Raw genomic sequence first — 21,733 nt, forward strand, 5'->3', positions numbered from 1 at the left:
TTTCTTCCCAAACTGTATACCTTTTGTCTCCTTTTGTCTTAACAGCATTAGCTAGAACTTCCAGCACAATGTTGGTAAGGAATGGTAAGCAGGGCCATCTCTGCCTAAATATGCATTCAGGTTCCTTTATGTCTTTTCATAGCTTGACAGCTATTTCTTTTTAGCACTAATACTAATACAAAAGCTCCCAGTTTCTCACCATTATGAGGTTAGCTGTTAAGATTTTTTGTAGTCTTATAAAGTTGAGAAAGATCCCCTCTATTCCTAGTTTACTGATAGAGTTTTTATCATGAATGGGTGTTGGATTCTGTCACATGCTTTTTCTGCCTCTATCAACATGATCATGTGACTTTTCTTTTTTAGTTTGTTGATGTGATAGATTTTCAAATGTTGAACCAGGCTTGCGTACCTGGGACAAATCCTACTTGGTTCTAGTGTGCCCTTCTTTTTTTAAGATTTAAAAAAAAATTTTAAGTAATCTTTACACCCAATGTGGAGCTCGTATTCACAATCCCTAGATCAAGAATCCCATGCTCTACTGACTGCGCCAGCCGGGTGCCCCTAATTCGTTTTGTAGTTTGGATTCATTTTGCTAGTATTTTGTGGAAGACTGTTGCATCTATGTTCATGAGATATTGATCTGTAGTTTTGTTTTCTTGTATTTGTCTGGTTTTGGTATTAGGGGAATGCTGGCCCCACAGAATGAGTTGGGAAGTATTTCCTCTGCTTCTATCTATAGTAATTTGTGTCGTTTTTTTCTTAGTTTCTCTTTTTTCTTTTTTCCTTTGTTAGCCTGGGTAAAGGCTTTACCTTTGAAAGATAATTTTGCAAGGTACAGAATTCTAGCTTGGTCATTTTTTTTTTTAAATCTCAACACTTAAAATCATTCACTCCACTCTTTTTTGCTTGTATGGTTTCTGAAGAAAAGTTGGATGTAATTCTTATCTTTGTTCCTTTATAGGTCAGGTGTTTTCTTCCTCTAGCTTCTTTCAGGTTTTATCTTTGATTTTCTGTAGTTTGAAAATGATAAACACCCACGTGTATTTTTTTGGCATTTATTCTGCTTGGTGTTCTCTGAGCTTCCTGAATCTGTGATTTGGTGTCTGACATTAACTGGGGGAAATTCTTAATCACTATTGTTTCAAGTATTTCTTCTGTTCCTTTTTTCTTCTTTTGGCACTCCGATTATGTGTGTTACACATTTTATAGCTGTATAGTCCTTGGATGTTGTTTTTTTCAGTCCTTGTTTCTCCTTCCTTTTGGCTGAGAATTCTAGTTTTTAAAATTAAGGTATAACTGACACATAACATTGTGTAAGTTTGTATATAACATGCTGACTTGATACATTTACATATTGCATTACCACCACCACAGCCTTAGTTAACACCTCTATCACACCACATTATCATTTGAGAATTCTATTGATATGCCCTCTAGCACAGAAATTTTTTTCCTCAGCCATGTCCAATCTAGTATGTCCATCAAAGGCAGGCTTCACTTCTATCAGAGTGTTTGTTTTTGTTTTTATTTTTAATCTCTAGCATTTCTTTCTGATTCTTAGGATTTCATTTCTGTTTATATTGTCCCATCTGTTTGTGCATGCTGTCTACTTTATCTGTTAGAATCTCTAGCATATTAATCATAGTTGTTTTAAATTTCTGGTTTTGTAACTCCAACATTCCTGCCATATCTGGTTCTGATGTTAGCTGTCTCTTCAAATTGTTTTTTGCCTTTTGGTACATCTTTTTCTTTTGAGAGAGAACAAATGCGTTCACACGCACATGTGAGGGGCAGAGAGAGAATCTTAAGCAGGCTCCATGCCCAGTGCAGAGCCTGACACAGGGCTCCTCCATCTCACGACCCTGAGATTATGACCTGAGCTGAAATCAGGAACGCTGCCTCTTGATACCAAATCTTAATCTCAAGATTATGTCCTGATGGTTGAACACGATGTACTAGGTAAAAAGAACTGCTGTAAACAGGCCTTTAGTAATGTGCTGATGAGGTGTCAAGGGAGGGAAAGGGCTCCATTGTCCTATTAATTCTTTCCTTCAGTGACTTTATGCCTCTGAACTGTGAACTTCAAAAGTGGTTCTCAATATTTTTCTTTCCTCCTTAGATGGCACAGGATGTCTAGAGTGGCCCAGAGTAGGGAATTTTCCTTCCCCTAGCTCAGTTGGGCTCTGATAATACTCCAGTAGGTCAGGCTCTGGTTAACTAGATTGCCCTGAAGGCAGGCCTTATTAAGAACAGAGTGCTCTGACATATTTCAAAATGATTCCTTTCCCCCCCTCTCCCTGCGAAAGCATGAGGGCATTTTTCTCTGATATATACACCATGGGGATTTGGTTGAGCTCCTGGAGGTAAATCTCACAGTATAGTGAGGGCCCCATGAGACTGGGTCCCGTTGGCATTTTTCACTCTCAGACTTCTCCACATGGAGCCTCCGGCAATTCATCAGTTACAGCTCAGGTTTTTCTACCCCAGAACTGGTACCTGCAAAAGTCTCCACTTTTGAGTCAGCTCTTGAGAAGCCATGATATCCTGTATTTGTCTCTCTACTCTGGGAGGCAGGCGTTTGCCCTGTGTTCTCTCCTTTCTCACAGATCCAAAAAGAGCTTTTGATTTTTCAGTTGTGTTTATTTGTTGTTAGGTTGGCGTGGTGACTTCCAAGCTTCTTACGTGTGGAATGGGAGGGAAACCAGAAATCTGTCTCAATAATTTTTTGAATAAATTGATGAAGAAAAGACAGAGGGGCTGAACTCTTCTGAGGTTCCAACAAACAACAACTTCTAAGGGTAACTCATTTACAACAGCAGCTTTGCTAAAGTCACATTTATATTAGGGCATTATGTTTTATATAATTTAAAAATTACTTGGTATAGCAAAATTTAAGGCCAAATTGATTTTAGAATCTATGTATTCCTTCATTGAGCTACCAGTAAAAAAAAAAAATGAATAGTGTAGTTACCCTCTCTTTTTGATCCTAATTTATTTCCGCATACTTTTTAAACTCCAGGTCAATTTGTTCAGAGCCAATTCACCTAATAATCAATCCCTCATATAAAGGTTGCCTAAAATTCAATATCTTTTGTCTTCTTTATATATGTATTGTCTAATTAGCCTGGGGGAGAATTTAAGAATTATTTTTTTAACCAACTTATATAAGGGAGCTCCCCATTTATTTTTTATACCATTATATTTGAAGTATTCCCTATTTCATGGATTTTACCTATTTTTGAACACTTTTAAAACTTTGATTCTAGTCTTTAAAAGTCCTTTCTTTAGAATTTTTCTAACTTTATCAATAGTATTCAAGACACGAACAGTAACTTGTTAAACAAGGTTGTCTTGATGATATCACTAATATCATTGTGCCTATGCATAGTCCAAAGATATGAATTAGATGTTCTAAATAATAATAAATCCTATAGGTTTATTTGATTTTATAATAAACATCACTGTATCAGTCTACCCATTGTCTTGCCTATATTTACAATTTTTTTAAAACATGATTTTCATTTTAGTAAATGAAGGTCAAGAATTCCAAGTCTACTATTAGAATGTCATCCTAAAAGTTATTTAACATATCTCAGAGTCACAGCTAATCAGAGACTGTTGACTCTAATGCAAAAGAGTTTAATTTCTCATACTGCACAGACTCTGAAGATAGTGATGTCTATTACAAGACATTTACAAGTACCTGCAAATCTCTTTCCCCATTCTGCTTGCTACTCATCTTCAAAATTCAGGTCAAATGCCATTTCCTCCATGAAACCTTCCCAACCTCTCCTGCAGTGTGGGGCACTTCTCCTCCAGCCTATCTCATACACGTACCACCATTTCAACACTTACAACATTACAACAATTTTTCTAACTTGTTTTTCTTTTCCATTAGATCATGTACTGTAAGAGCTAGAAAAAAAAAGTCGTAGTTCTTTATGGTTCTAGCATTTAGGCCACTGATTGATTTATATATATATATAATAAATGAATAAATTTTTATATCACAGAATGAAGATTTTTAAGTTAAGGCTTTTGTTAATATAATATTTCTCATACCATGACAACATTACTTAACCACTCAAGAAAATAGTGTGAAATTAGTGCTTAATAATTAGGTTTCATGCAAGGTTTTAAACTTTCCAGTTTCATCTTTTTAACCTAAGCCGCAAAGAATGTATAAATATTTAAATACAATCTGATGATGAATCAGCAGCATCTAGGACTATGCGGAAGTTTTAATTTCATTTCCCTCTTTTGTGTTCATCTTCCTTTATTTTAAACTCCTTTGCTTCTACATGTAGAAGGTTAAAACACTTGTTTTTTAAAAAGGTATTATTCTTTCCTATGCTTATGCAGAAGCTTTGAGAAATTAAACTTTTATTTGGAGCAGTAATACCCTTAATTTTTAAAAAAAGTTAAAATATTATAAAGCTGGGGCAAAGCAGAGAGAATAGGCTGGGTCAGAGTACATCCGCCCACAGCTGGGGACATCCTGGCTGAGGGGGATAGAGCTTGGGCCTGGGGCTGGCAGCTTCACCACCCAGGGTCCCCAGGACTCACCATTCCCCTCCCCCCCACTAGCGTCCCCCAGATTCACTGTGAGAACACAGCACAGGTCTTAGTCCGGACATCCTGGCCACTGACCTCACCTACTACCTGGTCCGCAAAGGGATGCCATTCCACCAGGACAAGATCTCCAAGAAGGCAGTGCTCATGCCCAAGACCAAGGGGGTTGCCCTCAACCAGTTATCGCTGAAGGAGCTACGCGCCATCAGCCCCCTGTTCGTGGGTGACACAAGCTGCCCGCGGTACTACAGACACAGCGTGGAGCAGTACACTGCCTTGAGTGGCACGGTGGGCTCCAGTGTCGACTGGCGGATCAGCCAGGTGCGAGCACTGCTGCGGGCCCAGCGGGCCTGGAGCCCTCCCCACCCTGATTCCAAATAAAGTGGGTCCAAGAGGAAAAAATAATTATAAAAGCTGTAGCACTTAATAGCCACATGGCAATAATTAAAGAAGCTGTGAAGGAGGTACTGCTGTTCCAATAATCTCAACCAATTAGAAAAAGGTACTTTCAGAAGTCCTAGGAACTTGTCTGTCGTAAGAATAGATCACTTAAGACTATCTCTCCTGGTGGAAACCAACCACTAATTGTATCACTTTCTTTTGCCTGGTTACAGAATTTAAGGAAAATACAAAGTTCCAAGTATATCTTTATTATAGAGTCTCTATTCCAAGAGACTTATTGAGTGTTGCTGTGAGAAGTGAAGGATATTCAAGGAAATAAAACTTTGCTTATTTTTTGCTCTTGTCTGGGGACAAAGATAGGAAGATTTCATAAATGAGATTCTGGTGCTTTCTCAAAGAGAAGACTAGATAGAATGTAGGAGTCATTTTGCCTCCTTTCTTCTTGTGCTGTCCATACAGGCTAATATGGAGTGCTACGATAAATATGTCCAGGTAAGTATGTAACTCTCTGAATTTACTCTTAGAACAAACAAATGTCACTTTGAGTAATTTGTGGTCTTTATTCCTGCCACTGGTATAAACCAGGGACTGGTAAACTTTTTCTATTCAGGGCCAAATAGTAAATATTTGAGACTTTGCCAGCCACACGAGGTCTCTTTTCTTAGCTCACAGGCTGTATAAAAACAGGATTGCGGGTCAGATTTTACTCAGAGGCCAACTCCCAATACAGACACCTTTAAGAGCGGTACCTGTAAGATTATTCAGTGCCAACCACGCTTTCGCGAAGAGTCAGAATGGGGTAGCAGGAAAGAGAGTGTAAAGAATAGTTTGGGGATATCAATAATACTCAAGCTCCATGAATAGTCACTTTTAATACTCTAAGAAGGTACTAACATTACTATAAAAAAGAATGAGAGGATGCCATTCTCTATTAATCCTGTAGAAATTTTTCTTTAAACTGGAAAGCAGTTTTTAAAAAGTTAGTTCTTATTATAAAGTACTTACAAAAATAATTTCTAAATCTACAATAGAAAGTAAAAGTACTGGATTAATTCAGCTCCAACTTCTATCCCAATTAAGAGACTGTAACTTAAAAACTTTTTTTTAAGTTTTTAAATAGAACACTTGAGAAACTCTGGTGGGTATGAGTACACATGATGAGTTGCATACTGCAAGGAACATTTTCAGTACCCAGACACTAAATCCTGAAGTCTCTAAGAAATCAGCCTGAACTTAAGTGAAAGATGAATTTCAAAGAAGTTGCAACAAGTTATTAAAAAAAAGGAAGCTTCCTTCCTTTTGACTCATCTCTAAATTTAGAAAAATACTGTAACTTAAAACTAAGTCCAACCACAGTCAATGTAGGTTCACTCTTGGTATCTCATGTCCTACACCAAGGCAAACACTGGAAAAGCATTTAAACCAATTCAACAAACATGGCAAAGGACACTGAACTTACTATGAAAAACATCTAGAATTTACTTTCTAAATCAAGAAAAAATGTGAACATGTAAGTTGAGATCCCCTTTTCTCTCAGCAGTGTGAATTTAACAAAGTCTAATTAATAAAAATTAAAATGTATTTGTTATTACACGTTCATATACGAATTTAAATTAATATGACAAAAGACATAATTTCAGATAGAATAAAAACCAGGGTGATTAAGAAAGATCATGGCCATAGGGACAGTGTCCCACAAGCTGAGATAGTGAACAAAGTAATATTCTCAAGCTCACGACTAAATGTGTATATTCCTGTATTCTGGTAATGAAAATCCTCAAAAAGAACCTATAAGAATTAGAGATAAACAAACCTAATTCACTCATTTTAGTATTTCCATTTGTTTTGTATGCCGAATCTGCAAGAGAGATAGCAAGAAAATGATTAGAGCTTAAAAGGAAATGCATCATATGGTTCTTTACCACAAGTTCATCATCAAAACCTTAACAGATCTTTATCATTATAATACTTAAAATAACAGTTAGCCATCCATCAAAAAAAACCATCCTAATTCTTTCTTAAAGAAAAGGACTGAGGAGTAGAAACCTAATGTGAAGATAAATAAGGTTCTTTTTTAGTTTCCATGAGAAAGCACCCTAATAAACTCTGAAAATGAAGCAAGAGTAGACTGCTTGGAATGACTTTACTAGTTTTCTTTTATAGTCAAGAAATCAACTTAAGGGCAACATTTCTTAGAGGTTTTAGTCAAAAAGAAATATAAATGAGGCAGAAAAATTTTATAGCCCTGAGCTATTAAAGCCTCAATCTTGGTTTTTTTTAGTAGCATTATGCTGGGAACAATAAAAAGTCCCTGATCCTAGTTTAAAATCATCATGCTAACAAAAAAAATCATAGCAACATATTAAGAACAACCTCTTAAAAAGAATAAGAAAGCCCTTTATATATGTATATGGAAAGATGTGTTAATATATTAAATAGAAATAAACACAATTAGGAAGGTGCAGAAAAGAGTGTTTATTGGGCTAACATTTGTGTTAAGAAGGGAGGAAAATATTTATACATGAGTTTCCTTGTATCTCCATAAAATATCTCTAAAAAATACCTAAGAAACTGAAAACATTGGTTGCCTCTGATGAGGAGACTGAGTGCGTAAAGGACGGAGAGGGCAGGGAGATTTTTCATTGTATATTTATAATAACTTTTAAATTCTGAACCATATGAATACATGTGCTAACCTATTTAAAAATAAAACTATATTTATAAAACAGTTAAACCAACAGACAAAACAATCTCTTACCAGATCTTGGACTTCTTAGAGGGGGTCTACGCAGGCTGATTATAGGATCTTCACTCACCACTAATATAGGAAAACATTTAAAAAAAATATGAAATGAACAAATAAACAAGTAAACAATAAACAAATAAATTGTTGTCTCCAAAACAAAACAGATAGTGAGGGAATGATTTCCATTTCAGTGAAAATGATCAGGCACTTATATGAATGGATGTTGACAAAGGGATACCTGCACTGATAGAAACTTTGAGCAGATGACTTCCCTAAATCTTTCAGCTCTCAGATTTTATGAAATATCTACCTTAGTTGCTAGTACTTCACACATCAGGTATTTAAAACTTAAAGAATTACCTTTAAAAATAAATCTTGTACATGTTCATAATCCCATCATTACAACTTCCTTCTTTTCCTCTTCTGCATTCCCACCCTTTTCAGATTTAGTTAAACCTAAAGCTCAACTTAATCTATAGGCATCAATTACTATTTCAGTTCCATCTTTTAAGAAGCATTTCCTGTATGCTCGCCTTATATAAGATACTTGAAGGAGAAAGAGTACCAAAAAGAGGTATTAGAGAATAAAATAGCAAGTACCCTTCTTCTGTAGCAATCTTTGTCCCTTGCCTGCTTTTGCTCACCACCGCACACCCAGCATCTAGTATGGGGACTGGCATAAAGTAGGTGCTCGATAAATATCTGGAGAATGAATGAATGCTCCAAAGAATCAAATGTTCAGCAGCCAAAGAATCAAATGTTTGTGACAAAATAGTAGGCATTAAAAAATAATTATCTGTGATTATTTAGCTAGGAACCACAACTATTAGAACAAAAATATCTATTTAACTGTAGGAAAAATAAATGAAATTCTCCTAATATAATTTCATGTTGTAAAATTAGCTTCATGATTTCCAGTAAAGAATGAATCTGATCGCAGAACAGTCATATAAGTATACATGGACTGAACCGGATGAACAACCCAACAGCTATTTTAATGTGAAAACAATTCAGTTCTGGGACTTCTAACAATGAGAAGAGTTCAAACTGTATCCGTCTTCTAAGCTAATATAATCAACGTTTAACATGACTTACAAAAACAGGATGACAAATGATGTAGTTGTCTTTATTAGGTTGTTTTAGAAGGTGGCCCCTTGGTTTAGGTCTTTATTTTTTAAAGATTTATTTATCTGAGAGAGAGAGACCATGCGTGCAAGTGAGGGAAGGGACAGAAGGAGAGAATCTTTAAGCAGATTCCCCACTGAGCAGGGAGCCCTATTTGGGGCTCGATCTTATCACCCAAGACATCATGACCCACGGTAAAACCAAGTCGGATGCTTGACTGAGCCATCCAGGCGCCCCTCAAAGTATTTTTCTAAGAGAGTTTATAACCCTTTTTTTTTTTTTTTTGACAGTGAGAGAGACAGCGAGAGAGGGAACACAAGCAGAGGGAGTGGGAAAGGGAGATGCAGGCTTCCCGCTGAGCATGGAGCCTAATGCGGGCCTCGATCCCAGGACCCTGGGATCATGACCTGAGCCGAAGGCAGACGCTTAACGACTGAGCCACTCAGGCGCCCCGAAGAGAGTTTATAATCTTAACACAGTAATATAGGCATCAAATATAAAGGGTATGTTTATTTGGAACTAAACTTGAACTTTATTCTAAATTGAGAACAGAATAGGTCAAATTATAAAGCATAATTTTTTTTTTTAAGATTTATTTGAGTTAGAGAGAGAGTGTGTGCGCACGTGCATGCATAGGAGGAGGAGCAGAGGGAGAGAGTTTCGAGCAGCGAGCCCAATGTGGGGCTCGATCCCAGGACCCTGAGATCATGACTTGAGCTGAAATCAAGAGTCTGATGCTCAAATGACTGAGACACCCAGGCACCCCAAAGCATAATCTTATCAGAAGCAATGGATAAGGAAACAAGTCAAGATATGTTATTAAAAAAAAAAAAAAAGCCAGGGATGGTCAGTTTCATAGTTACGATTATTTACAGTTGTGGGACTTTCCTAATATCAAAAAAAGCAAACTGAAAATAAATAGAACTAAAAACTAAAAGGATACTAAGCATTAATAACTGAACTAAATCCTTTCCCCTGCTTTTCAAAATAGTTTAAATGGTTTTTAAAACTCAAGTAGACTATCAATGTAGCCTACTTCTATGTTACATTGATACTAAGATACAAATATTTCTACACTTTAACATCTCTGAAATTGGGATGCATCATACCATCTATGGCATATTATAGTTTAATTGGCAGTATTTCTTCTTTCTAGGTGGTACATAAAACAATGATGGTAGATCTTACAACTGATGATATTTTAGATTTGATGAAACACTGACCATATCATGTCATGATTTTACTATCTAGACTACTTAATCCATTTTATTTTATTTATTTTTTTAAGGAGGCACCATGCCCAAAATGGGGCGTGAATTCATGACCCTGAGATCAAGAGTCCCATGCTTTACTGACTGAGCCAGCCAGGTGCCCCCCACTTAATCCATTTTAAATGGAAAGTAGTGTGACATAATCATGCACACCACACCACACTTAACGAACTTCACTGAGTAGCTAATTATTACACAAGAGAGTGACAATGAGGTGCTTAGGGAAAATGAAAAGGCTTTGGAGAAGACAAACCTGGGTATGAATTTTGGTTCCATCATATATCATGTAATCATAGGGAAGAGTCTTAGCTTCTCTGAGCTCCAATTTCCTCACCTATAAAATCGGTACATTGATCCTGCAGTTATGTGAATGAATGACGATACACAAAGTGGCAGGTAATTAGTAGTTACTCAAGTATCCATCCCATCTTTTCTTGACATATGCCTATATGGCTTAATCCAATAAACAATCTACAGAGAAGATTCACTGAACCGCCGAGTAAGTTATGATTTGGGACCCTTGATGAACCAGGCTATCATGTGTACATAAAAAAAAGTTGGCAGATAAGGCAAAAAACAAAATCACTTTTCTTACCTGGAGTTTCTTGTGTTCTCTGGATAGTTTTCTTTGGGACTGTTTGGCTTAAAACAGTTTGTGAAGATGGTTCGTCCTCTAAAGAACAGACATGACTTTTGTCAAAATTCAGAATATATGACGTGGGTACAGATTATGCACTTTAACAGCAATATATAAGCAGAAATGCAAGTAATTCATTTCTTTAGAAATGTGTAATTAGATCTACCAAAATTTAGGAATTTGGGTATAACTTCTCAAGGCTATATAAAAAATAAACTCACTTTGGATGGTTTACAATGAGTATATTACTTTAGAAATTTAAAAGATGGGCCACAGTTTCAGAAATGATGTGGAAGAATGGAGAAGTGTGAAAAATGTTTAGAACCTTATAGATTTATTAAAACAGAAATAAACCTTTTATGTATTAAAAAAAAGTTAGCATATATAACTGCACTAGGCTCTGTGGCAGAGTCAATATAATGTAACCTATTTATTGCCTACCATGTGCAAAGAGGTCTTCAGATATAGAAGGAGATAAAGTTAACCTAACTTCAAAGATGATGGGATCTTTGTCTTCAGGAAGCTTCTAATCTTAAAAGAGAGATAAAACTAAGTGGGCTAAACTCTCTTGAGTAGCTACACCCAATAGCAACTTACATCCCTTTAACATAAAGTTTTCAAAATCAACTCATCTTCAAATGTGTCAGCACTTCATGTGTTAGGTACAAGCGTTGCTTATTAACTCTGCTCTGAGCTGAAAATCCACCTCTCCATATCTATCAATGGGCTACCATTAACTATGTAATCCCATTGTGATTAAAACCCCCGGATTTTTAGCTCACAGGTGCCTTACGTGGGGCTAACACGAAACTTCACCTGTGACTCAGTGTTAGCTGGGGGAGAAGGAGGAGGGTGGGAGAGGATGGCTTAAGGGAGTTGCTTCACCTGTGACCTACCTAAAACTATACACTCGCCTTGCCAGTATCCTCTCGGACCCATTTAGTGGAAAACTAATTAAAAATCTCGTTTTGTCGAGCTACTTAACCAATGAGATCACATCGAGGGCCCCGAACGTGGCGAAGTTTTACAGAGTCCACCATACTTGAGACAGAGCTCAAGTGTATCAGGCATTAGGGATCCTCAAGCTCAGGATACCTGCCTTACCCCACCTCAGTGTATTTGGGTGGGGTCTCCAGTCAACTCACCAACGAAGCTCTCTCTCGAAACGCCCACTCACCAAATTTCCCCTCCCTCTCCCCCCGACAAGGGTGGCTATGGAAAAGGACTGGAAGGTTACATCGGAACCGTAACTCTCAGCCGGGGGCTTCTGGCCTCTGAGAGTTAGAGGAAATGGAAGTGGCTTTGGTAGCAACATCCGCAGGACAGAGGGAACCGAAATGAAACCGAGCCTGAAGTGTTTCCCTGTCCCGCCAGCACCCAACTCGCCACCCCCCTCCCCGTGAAGGCCTGAGAAAGTGGCAATTCGGAGCCCCTGAGGTCGATGCCCAGGGATGCGCAGAGCACCCCGCTCAGGTCGCTCCGCCCGACCGCCTTTCCAGCCCTCCCGCCTCGGGCTGAGGCGGACCCCGCGTGGGGGCGCCAGTCCATCCGCGCCGCCGAGCCACCCGAGCCCGGGCGGGGATGAGCTGGGCGGGGATGAGCTGCGCGGGGACGCACGCCCGCCCGGCACGCGCACACACTCCGCTTGCGCCCGCGCGCTGCGCTCGTTTCCCGGCTCACGGCTGAGACTGTTACCTCCGGCGGCCTCACCTTCAGAGGAATGAGAGTCCCGTAACCCTCTCCTGGTCGTAACCGGAGACGGGTGGTGCAGGGACTGGTGTGACTGCTGCTGTTGCTGCTGCTGCAGGCGGGTAGTCCTTCGTGTGTTCATCTCCTCGGCTCCCTGGAGTCGCGGCTGCCTCCGCTGCCGAGACCGAAGGTAGTAGGCGCTTTCTCTCACTTCCTCTTTCGCAGAATCAGGCCGGAACTCTTCTAGCGGGACTCGTCTTCTCGCCGGGGACTTTTCTTTGGCCACTCGGGGCTCGAAGTCGCCGTACACTTCTGGCGGCTTTTCTGAGAACCTCACTTCCCGCCGGCCGTGACGCGACGGCGAAGGAGTTCCGTACGCAGGCGCGTCACTGCCGCCGCCATTTTGAGGGGCGAGCCGGAGCTTTCCCTCCCGTAGGGGGGCCCGGGGTGTGACGTACATCCCCCATCCTTCCCTCCCCGGCTCCGCCCGCCGCCCGTCCCCCGCCATAGTTGTTGACGTAGCTTGAGTCGATCGCGAGGGTGGTTTTGGGGTCCTTAGATTCTCCTGCCGTTGGTGGCGACGACTCTTCGGGGTATTGGGCGGTGGTCGTGACGGTCAGGGAGGTAGTTGAGAGTCGCCGGGGCCACCGCCTGCGTCGTCGCTGCTGTGCTGCAAACCGGCCTCTGGGCCCATGGTGTGTCCTGAGGGCTGTGGGAGAGGCAGTGCCTCTGCCGGGTCAGCTGTTGCGGGTCACTCCCGCCTCTTGGCTGAAGGCACCAAAGAGGAGGAGAAGAGGGAGGACGACGTCGCTGTCCTTGGCCTTGGGGGAAGGAGGGAGGGAGGGGACGACGGAGAAGGGACAACTGGCTAGGCAGACTGCCTTTTCTAAACCCAGCTGCTCGTGGCAACTGTTGCCCGCACGCAGGAGACGCCGGTCCTGGCCCCCGGTTCCGAGGCTCTTGAAAAGGCCGAGCCAAAGTTGGGTGGAGAAGTTTCTGTCCTCGCCCCCAGGCTGTTGCGCACTTTTCCTGGAACCTTTTTGACCGACTGCTAGCTTAGCCATGCCTTTCTAAGTGTTTCTAGTAGGAGTGATGGTTTAAAGATACTTCTGCAAGTGCCATCTTTTCTTGGAAAAATTTTTAGTTTTAAGCCCCTTATGAAGGCAGCCAGTTTTAGTTTTTAAATCGCCGGTTGAGAGTGCAAAATCGTATCTACAGACACACACGGGTGGATTTACATTTGCAGAATTTATGCAGTCTTATTCCTGGCTTTCGTATAAAAACTCTATTCCAGTAGCACTGTTCAGAAACCTTATTAGGGCTGTGTTACGGACTTTGAGAAATAAGCGAATACTTTGATTAAATAAGAACAATGTAATTTTAACTTGTGATCCATTATTTTGATTTTGGGTATGATTTGATCTACTAAATTTTACTTAGGGTTTCCTGCCTTTAATTTACCGAATAAGAAAACATGGTAGGGCGCCTGGGTGGCTCAGATGGTTAAGCATTGGCCTTCGGCTCAGGTCATGACCCCACGGTCCTGGAATCGAGTTTGTTCCGCATCGGGCTCCCTGCTCCTTGGGAAGCCTGCTTCTCTCTCTCTGCCCTTCCCCCCTGTCTCATGAATAAATAAATAAAATCTTCAAAAAAACAAAAGAAAATAGGGTAAGAGCTATTTGTTTCACCTCTCTATACCATATTTACAGATGTGGTTAATTGCAGTTATTTAGCCAGATTAAACATGGAGAAGGTTAATATTTGGGAGAAAGATTAATATTTACCTCAAACATACACACTTTTTTTTTTTTAAGATTTTATTTATTTGACAAACACAGCGAGAGAGGGAACACAAGCAGGGGGGAGTGGGAGAGGGAGAAGCAGGCTTCCCGCTGAGCAGGGAGCCCTATATGGGGCTTGATCCCAGCAGTCTGGGATCATGACTTGAGCCCATGGCAGACGCTTTAAGGACTGAGCCACCCAGGCGCCCCCACGCTTGTCTTCTTGAAGGGCTTTCTAGAATTGAATTTAGTCAGTAGATTTAAGAAATTGTAATTTTGGGAACCAATTACAATGAATGATTCTGAAAACTCTGAAGATGTTTATTTCAGGTATTTTAAATCACCTTAGAATGTTTTTCAGCGACTCATTTGCTTAAACTGGACAAAAATTTCAACTTAATGAAATCTTCAGGTGTATTGTTTTCACTAATAGTTCATAAATTTGGCCGCAGACACAATTACATGCTTTAGAGTCACCCAGATTTTAGCCTGTCAGGAGCTTAGTTTTGTTTATAATATACAACATAGCCAGAGAAACTGGAGGAAGAGTGACAAAGGAGATGCTACTAATTTTTTAATCTTTCATTTTAAGGGAAAATTAAAAGCGTATTCTCCTTTGCCAGCTCGGGTTAAATGATACAGTGTTTGGAAAATTTGTGGGACTTAATTCTTCTCTGATAAAATACTGAAAAGATTGATACTTGGTAATACCAGGCTTTGATTTTATTTAAGTAATGATTTCTCTATAAGGTGCCTATTATATTGCTCATTATTAACATAATAGAAGTTTCATAGTGTAATTATTACAGAATATAAAACTATAGTATTAATATACAAAGTTCGTATTATGAACATTAATGCATATTTAAATACCTCTTTAAAACATTTACCAGTACAGTTTATTTTTTTTTTAAGATTTATTTATTTATTTGACAGAGAGAGACATGATGAGAGAGGGAACACAAGCAGGGGGAGCGGGAGAGGGAGAAGCAGGCTTCCCACCGAGCAGGGAGCCCGATGCGGGGCTCGATCCCAGGACTCTGGGATCATGACCTGAGCCGAAGGCAGATGCTTAATGACTGAACCGCCCACGTGCCCCACCAGTACAGTTCCTATGTAGAAACTTGGACACAGACTTTTAAACTTAGGTTTGGGGACATATTAAAAAAAGAAAGGACAAGAGGTTCTATATATTACTGAACAATCAGAGAAGATGATCTTCATGTTACTGAATAATCAGTACTGTGTTATACAAAATCCTTGTAAAGGCTTAGGAAAGAAACTAATGGCTTTGGCTAAAGGCTTAGGAAAGAAACTAATGGCTTTGGCTTTCCAAAAAATTCAGGAATCTTAAAATCAGAGGCGCATGGTAACTTTAACGTTAACACATGTGTTTGCTTAGGATTTTCCCTCTTTAGGTAATAAGAATACATATTCTTGTGTATATACATGTCTCCCACACCTAGCAACTTTACAAATAACAACTTTTGTTACTAACTGTGAGGTAAAGCTAAACTCTTGTCAAACCAGATTTTCTGCTGTAGATGTTTTCCAAACTACAAGGGTGGCCCAAAAGAGGTGACATTAGAGGCAGTAGATTCATAGCCAATAGTAGAAGGGACTTGCTGGGTCACCAATACCAAGAAGGGGCATGAGCTCTGGATGTTAGACAGTTACCTCGGGAATTTGAAATATATAGAGGAATTCAGTGGATCACAAGAGAAGACAGGTAAGAGAAGAAATGATTATAACAAGGAATTTAATTCACATATTTATCAAACATCTGTGTTGCCACAGCATAGATGTTTGATAAATGTATGGATTAAATTAATGTGTATTCTTTACCCTTAGGGAATTTGCCATTTATTAGGGGAAAGATATACACAAAAAATTATAATTCAGATTAAATAACTGGCATCAATTTATATACCTAGCTGTTATCCCTAGGTCTAGAAATCTAGTGTTGTTGACAGTGGATTTCTAAAGCAGCTATTCTAAAGGAAACATTTTATTTTAAAATAAAGTAATTTTTGTACATGAGTTTGTTTAGGGTAAGCACAAATCCATTTATTTACTTAGAAAGCATCTATCAATTCTTTGTGCATACTCACATTTCTGGTCAGGTAGGGAAAGAACTTTATATCTTAGTAGAAAGGCAACGTTGTTATTAATAAGTTAAAGATAATTAAAATATTAAGAGAAAGTAAAGAAATAGTAGCTAACTCCATTTATTCCCCATTCTCACAAGTGATAGGAAAAATATTTCAAAGACTGTTAATACAAATGAAAGTGTCTAGCTAGAAATGTTATACTGAAATTTTAAAAAGTTAAATTCGACAAAGTGAATGGGATATATTCTTCCACTTATTCTTTGTTGAATTAGAAATTGCAGTCAATTATTAAGCAGCATCTAGGAGTGTTCCCAAATTCTGTGATTTCTGCAGAAAGAATGAGAAGATGAAGGCACCAAAAATCACCACTACATGAAGAATCAAATAAATATTTGAGCTTCTGCTATGTACTAGACAAACCCTGTTCTATGTGCTGAGGATATAGCAGTGAAAGAATACAACCAAAATACAACCCTCCTTGCCTTGGAATTTACATTCTATGGGAGTCAGATAAAATCAAAGTAAGTAAAATAGTGTATTGGTCAGAAATGTTATGGAAAAAATGAGGAAAGGAAAAGTGAGCTTTAAGAGGGATTTCTTCTGTGTTGTTTTGTGTTGGTGTTGGTCAGGAACAGGAATTTTAGACTGACTTCATTGCCCATGACCGATCATGTGTTCTAGGGTAAATTCCTTGCCCTTTCTCAATCTTCACATTTATAGAATTAATCAAAATAAGAGCTATTTTTTATTCATCATTTACTACTATCGTTTAGCAGATACCCTTACCTTCATTAATCAGCACGTTTACTCACAATAACCTTATGAGGTATGTAAGAGCCTTGTTCCCATTTGACGCGAGCAAACTGAGGTTTGGATTAAGCAACTCGTTTGGGGGGACACACCTAGTAAAAGTAGAGGCTGAGTTCCAAGTCACGTCTGACTGGTGTTTGCTATTACTGGGTAGTGCCCCTCACTGAGTTGGTTCCACGGGTTGTTCCAGCCTGTAAATTTGTAAGTGCTAGAGTTGATGGTTGTCTTGCAAAAGTGCGTGCCTTCCTGTGGATCTGCAGGGGCACTGGACGCCGGCGGTTCTGTTGCGCGTACTCACCACGCCCCCCGCCCGGGCTCTGGATGGGGAGTAGAGGGAGGGGGGTGCGCACTAGGAAGGAAGAGGGGGTGGGCCGACTACCAGTCCCAGCATTCCGCGGGCTCCTCCCCTCCCCACGGAGGTCGTATCACGTGGACAGGGACTGGGACGACATTCTGCTCGGCTGCGTCCGAGGAGGGGTGCAGCCCGCGTCGTGGAGCAGAAAGAACACCGGAAGGGCTTCCCTGACGTTGACAGTTGACGGTTTAAGACCCTGCTAGAATTTGTAAGTAGATAAAATGTATATACAACTTTTCCATGTGCTAATATTTTCTCAGATATCTTCTTTGGAAAGATTTTTCCAAAATGATTCCTCCCCACCCCCACCTCCCTACCGCAAAAAACCTTAAACGGAGCAGTTTGGGGGCATATTTTTGTTTTGGAGTAGAAGAAGAGAAATCAAATCCTATAAACATTAAACAGATTAAGGTGGGAATAAATGTTTGGTTTGGACTTCGAGACAAGAAGCTCAAAATACAAACGGGAAATTGGCTAGTGCAGGTGGCGATTACTCCCTTTACCTGCGTGCCTAACAGGATCTCGTTATTCGTCTTTATCCTTATAAAATAGTACTCTCCCTCCACCTTTTTTAGCCTTAATGGTGCTAAAAAGGGCTAAGTTTGAAGTTTTGGTAAGACCCTACAATTATTACTTTGTTTACTTATTCTATATATATTCTCAGTTGCATTTCATACCCGTTGTGAAAGTTTACCCCTTTTTCCTTCAAGAAAGTGTATAGTACTCTATCAGTAGTGCTTGTTAGACTTTGTACATAGGTACAGGAGTTTTCTTAATCTAATTTTACATATTGCTTTTGTTTCAGTTTTACCTGTCTCTAGGTTTTAGAACATTTTATTTTGGATCTGTATGAGAAATCCTTTACTAGTCTCTTTTTTTTTTTATGAATTGGGGCTTTGGGGGGGGTGGGGAAAAGAATTAGGGCCATGGAATCTATCCATATGTATCAGTTTCATTTTTTAAAGCACATGATTAGCCTATACATGGCCAGTGGAAAATCATTTAATGAAAAAAGGAACTTCATGGTACAAGAACTAAGAATGTTCTTGAAAGTGCCTGTGTGGATTACAGCGGTTTGAAAACTGACATTTGCTATGGAAACTTTAAGTGAGATCCTCTCCTCAGTAATTTTTATTATGTTGAAGCAGAGTCCACAGCTTGATTACCACTTTTACTGCTTGTTCATCACATAACGATGAGTGACTCACTTAAGCTCTGTTTCATTTATCTTCCTTACCAGCATAGAGAAAATACTGGCCCGAGAGTCGAGTAACTTACAAATTTAGCTAATAATATTTGAGGATTTGGGGGTATTTTAATAATGTATTGTGTCTTGTATGTAATTTGTTTTTGCCCAAGAAGTTATTTTAAACTGTATACCATGGAAATCCACGTTTCTCTGAAGTGCCACTTAAATTTCCTGAAGGGAAGTTTGTTCAGAGAAGCCTTACCTGCTTTCTGTTTCTCATTTTGTATATGGAATTTAATTGTGTTAAGGGGCGCCTGGGTGGCTCAATTGTTGAGGGTCAGCCTTCGGCTCAGGTCATGATCCCAGGGTCCTGGGATTGAGCCCCACATCGGACTCCCTGCTCAGCGGGGAGCCTGCTTCTCCCTCTCCCACTCCCCCTGCTTGTGTTCCCTCTTCTCGCTGTCTCTCTCTCTGTCAAATAAATAAATAAAATCTTAAAAAAAAAAATTGTGTTAAAATTTTGTTAGTATTCAACATCTTATGGCTACTATTGTGTCCCAGAAGACGTAAGTCCACATAGTGAACATACTTTAAGTTTTACACAGCAAATCAAGCTTTTTGTGAATAAAGGTGATGACCTCAACATTGGTCATGAGTATAGAGTTTGGAGTCAGAGCTGAGTTTGAATTCCTGTTCTGTCACTCTGTGACTTGGGCAGTTTGCTGTATTGCGCTGAGCTCCTTTTCTCATCTGCAAAGTGGAGAGTCACAGGGTTATTTGGAGTATTAAATAGGACAGTTTAAGGACTCAGTAGATGGGAACTGTTAATACTAATTGGGCGACTTTCCTCTTTGCTAATACTAAAGAAGTTGGTCCATGATTTTGATAATCAAAATAGAAAGGAAGAAAATTCACCTATAATTTCAACAGATCAAATTTTTTTTAAATATACTCATTTAGCCCTTGACTATAGGTATACATAATGTAAATGTAATAACCTTTTTGCAAAAAGTAAAAAATTTAAAAGATTGGTTTTTTAATTTCTGAGAGTTTTGTTTTAACTATATAAATAGAGTTGTCTGGGTCTGCCTTTATTCTGATCTATTAGTGAAGAAACAGCAGAACTTTCCTTTAGCACAGTTTCCACTTGCTCTCCCCATTCCAAAAAATAAAACCTCTAGTGGCACTGTTATTTAGTAATTCAAATAATAATAGTTTTTGAGGGCTTCTTTTGTGCCCTCATAGTGGCAAATGTAGCATATTATCTCTTTAACCCTCACAATGCCTCTTATCTAGGTAGTGTTATTCCTTTTTGTGGTAAAGAAAATGAAGGCATAGAGATGATTTCACCAACAACTGCTCAGGCCCAGGTAGTCTGACTTCAGAGGACAGTGCTGCAAGAGATTTATCTTTGCAGCTTCAGCGTATGGTTGTTAGGTCATATATGTAGGCAGGAATTGATCCTGGAAGCTGACTTACAACTTTTTTGTATAAAAGTATAACAGTATCTGTAACTACTGTAACCACTTCAAAAAATTTTTATAGGAAAATAGTAAGAATAGGGAAGTACTGACTCTTTGAACAGATGAGGTGTTCACCTATAGTTTTATTAGTTGTGTCAGTGAAAGTATGATTGATTATATACAAGATGAGTTATTAGAGTAAGTTTTCTTTTTTTATTAAACATAGGGTCTACAGTGAAGGAAAACTTCTTCAAAGCAGTGTTTCTCAAACTTTATAGTGAAGCCTTAAAATCATTTGACAAATCTTTTTTTTTTATTGTTGATCACCATACATTACATCATTAGTTTTTGATGTGGTGTTCCATGATTCATTGTTTGTGCATAACGCCCTGTGCTCCACGCAGAACGTGCCCTCTTTAATACCCATCACTAGGCTAACCCATCCCCCACCCCCCTCCCCTCTAGAACCCTCAGTTTGTTTTTCACAGTCCATCATCTCTCATGGTTCATCTCCCCCTCCGATTTCCCTCCCTTCATTCTTCCCCTCTTGCTATCTTCTTTTTTTTTCCTTAACATATATTGCATTATTTGTTTCAGAGGTACAGATCTGTGATTCATCAGTCTTGCACACTTCAGAGTGCTCACCATACCACATACCCTCCCCAGTGTCTATCACGCAGCCACCCCATCCCTCCCACCCCCCACCACTCCAGCAACCCTCAGTTTGTTTCCTGAGATTAAGAATTCCTCATATCACTGAGGGATTTGACAAATCTCTTAAAACATAGCCTGCGCCAGCCTCTCAAAAGATTCTGGTTAAAGGAGGTCTGGGATCGGGCCCAAGAATTTGCATCTCTAATATGCTCCAAGATGATGCTAATAATTTCCGGCTAATGAGTGTAGTAAGAAGACAGATATTAGCAGTGGCTCTCTAGATTGTTAGTTTGACAGTGAAACTTTGGTAAAGCACTGTCCTTTGCTAAAAGGACTGAGGATATTTTTTGAAACATAGTTGACTCCAGAGCTGAAGCAGGGAGCCTGGAACATCTGTAGTGCTTGAAATGAATGAAATGCTCAAAAAAGTTTAGGGGCTTGTTGAAAGGACACAGGAACCAATTTGAAGGAGCTTCTAATGGCCAAAGTTGGAACAATTTGAGCAACAAGATGAGTAATGGTAGTATTGGATATTAAGGCATGGAACAAAGTAAGTATCCATGTTGAATGGATATAGTCGAATAAACAAATGGAAGAAGGGACAACTCTTACTGAAGAAGTCTGGTGAATGAATGAAAAGCAGGAAGTAGAAAATCATCAGACACACAGCACTGTAGTAATTATTGCAGACAAAATCCACCTGTAATGCTAGCGGATAGAAATTTGAGGAAAATCAGGATATTTACATGGTTTGAAAATATCTCTCCTAAGATAATTGTTAGTTGCAAAGCAAAAATAGTAACTTGGCAGTGGAGATACTGTATTAACCCAGTGACTGAAGTTAACATGACCTGTAGTAGGACATGGACATCATGAACTCAGTTATATGCAGTTAGAAGGATGCAACATCATTTCTGTGGTGTTACTC

At 39.3% G+C, this 21,733-nt stretch overlaps 2 protein-coding genes across 4 annotated transcripts in view; one reads left to right on the plus strand and one right to left on the minus strand.

Moving 5' to 3' along the window:
- The window catches only part of TOR1AIP1 (torsin 1A interacting protein 1), a 39,745-nt gene extending 26,381 nt beyond the window's left edge, over nucleotides 1-13,364 (minus strand). Inside the window, exons 1-4 of one of the 2 annotated variants that reach the window (XM_025878110.2) lie at nucleotides 12,464-13,364; nucleotides 10,712-10,789; nucleotides 7,733-7,792; nucleotides 6,788-6,832 (exon numbers count right to left, since the gene is read on the minus strand). In XM_025878110.2, coding sequence (XP_025733895.1) covers nucleotides 6,788-6,832; nucleotides 7,733-7,792; nucleotides 10,712-10,789; nucleotides 12,464-12,950 — 670 coding nt within the window. In that variant the 5' untranslated portion in view covers nucleotides 12,951-13,364. The remainder of the gene's footprint in view (nucleotides 1-6,787; nucleotides 6,833-7,732; nucleotides 7,793-10,711; nucleotides 10,790-12,463) is intronic. The other variant, XM_025878109.2, reaches the window with a different exon arrangement.
- LOC112828856 (torsin-1A-interacting protein 2-like) overlaps nucleotides 12,497-21,733 on the plus strand; it is a 40,801-nt gene continuing 31,564 nt past the window's right edge. The window contains exon 1 of one of the 2 annotated variants that reach the window (XM_025878113.2): nucleotides 12,497-12,632. The gene's annotated coding sequence lies outside the window, so the exon portion shown is untranslated. Of the gene's footprint in view, nucleotides 12,633-17,591; nucleotides 17,708-21,733 lie in introns of those variants that run through there. The other variant, XM_025878114.2, reaches the window with a different exon arrangement.

This window comes from Callorhinus ursinus, unplaced genomic scaffold, assembly GCF_003265705.2.
Source record: "Callorhinus ursinus isolate GAN/ISIS: 27379988/994484 unplaced genomic scaffold, GSC_fseal_2.0 scaffold13, whole genome shotgun sequence".
In the NCBI taxonomy this organism is placed as follows: Eukaryota; Metazoa; Chordata; class Mammalia; order Carnivora; family Otariidae; genus Callorhinus; species Callorhinus ursinus.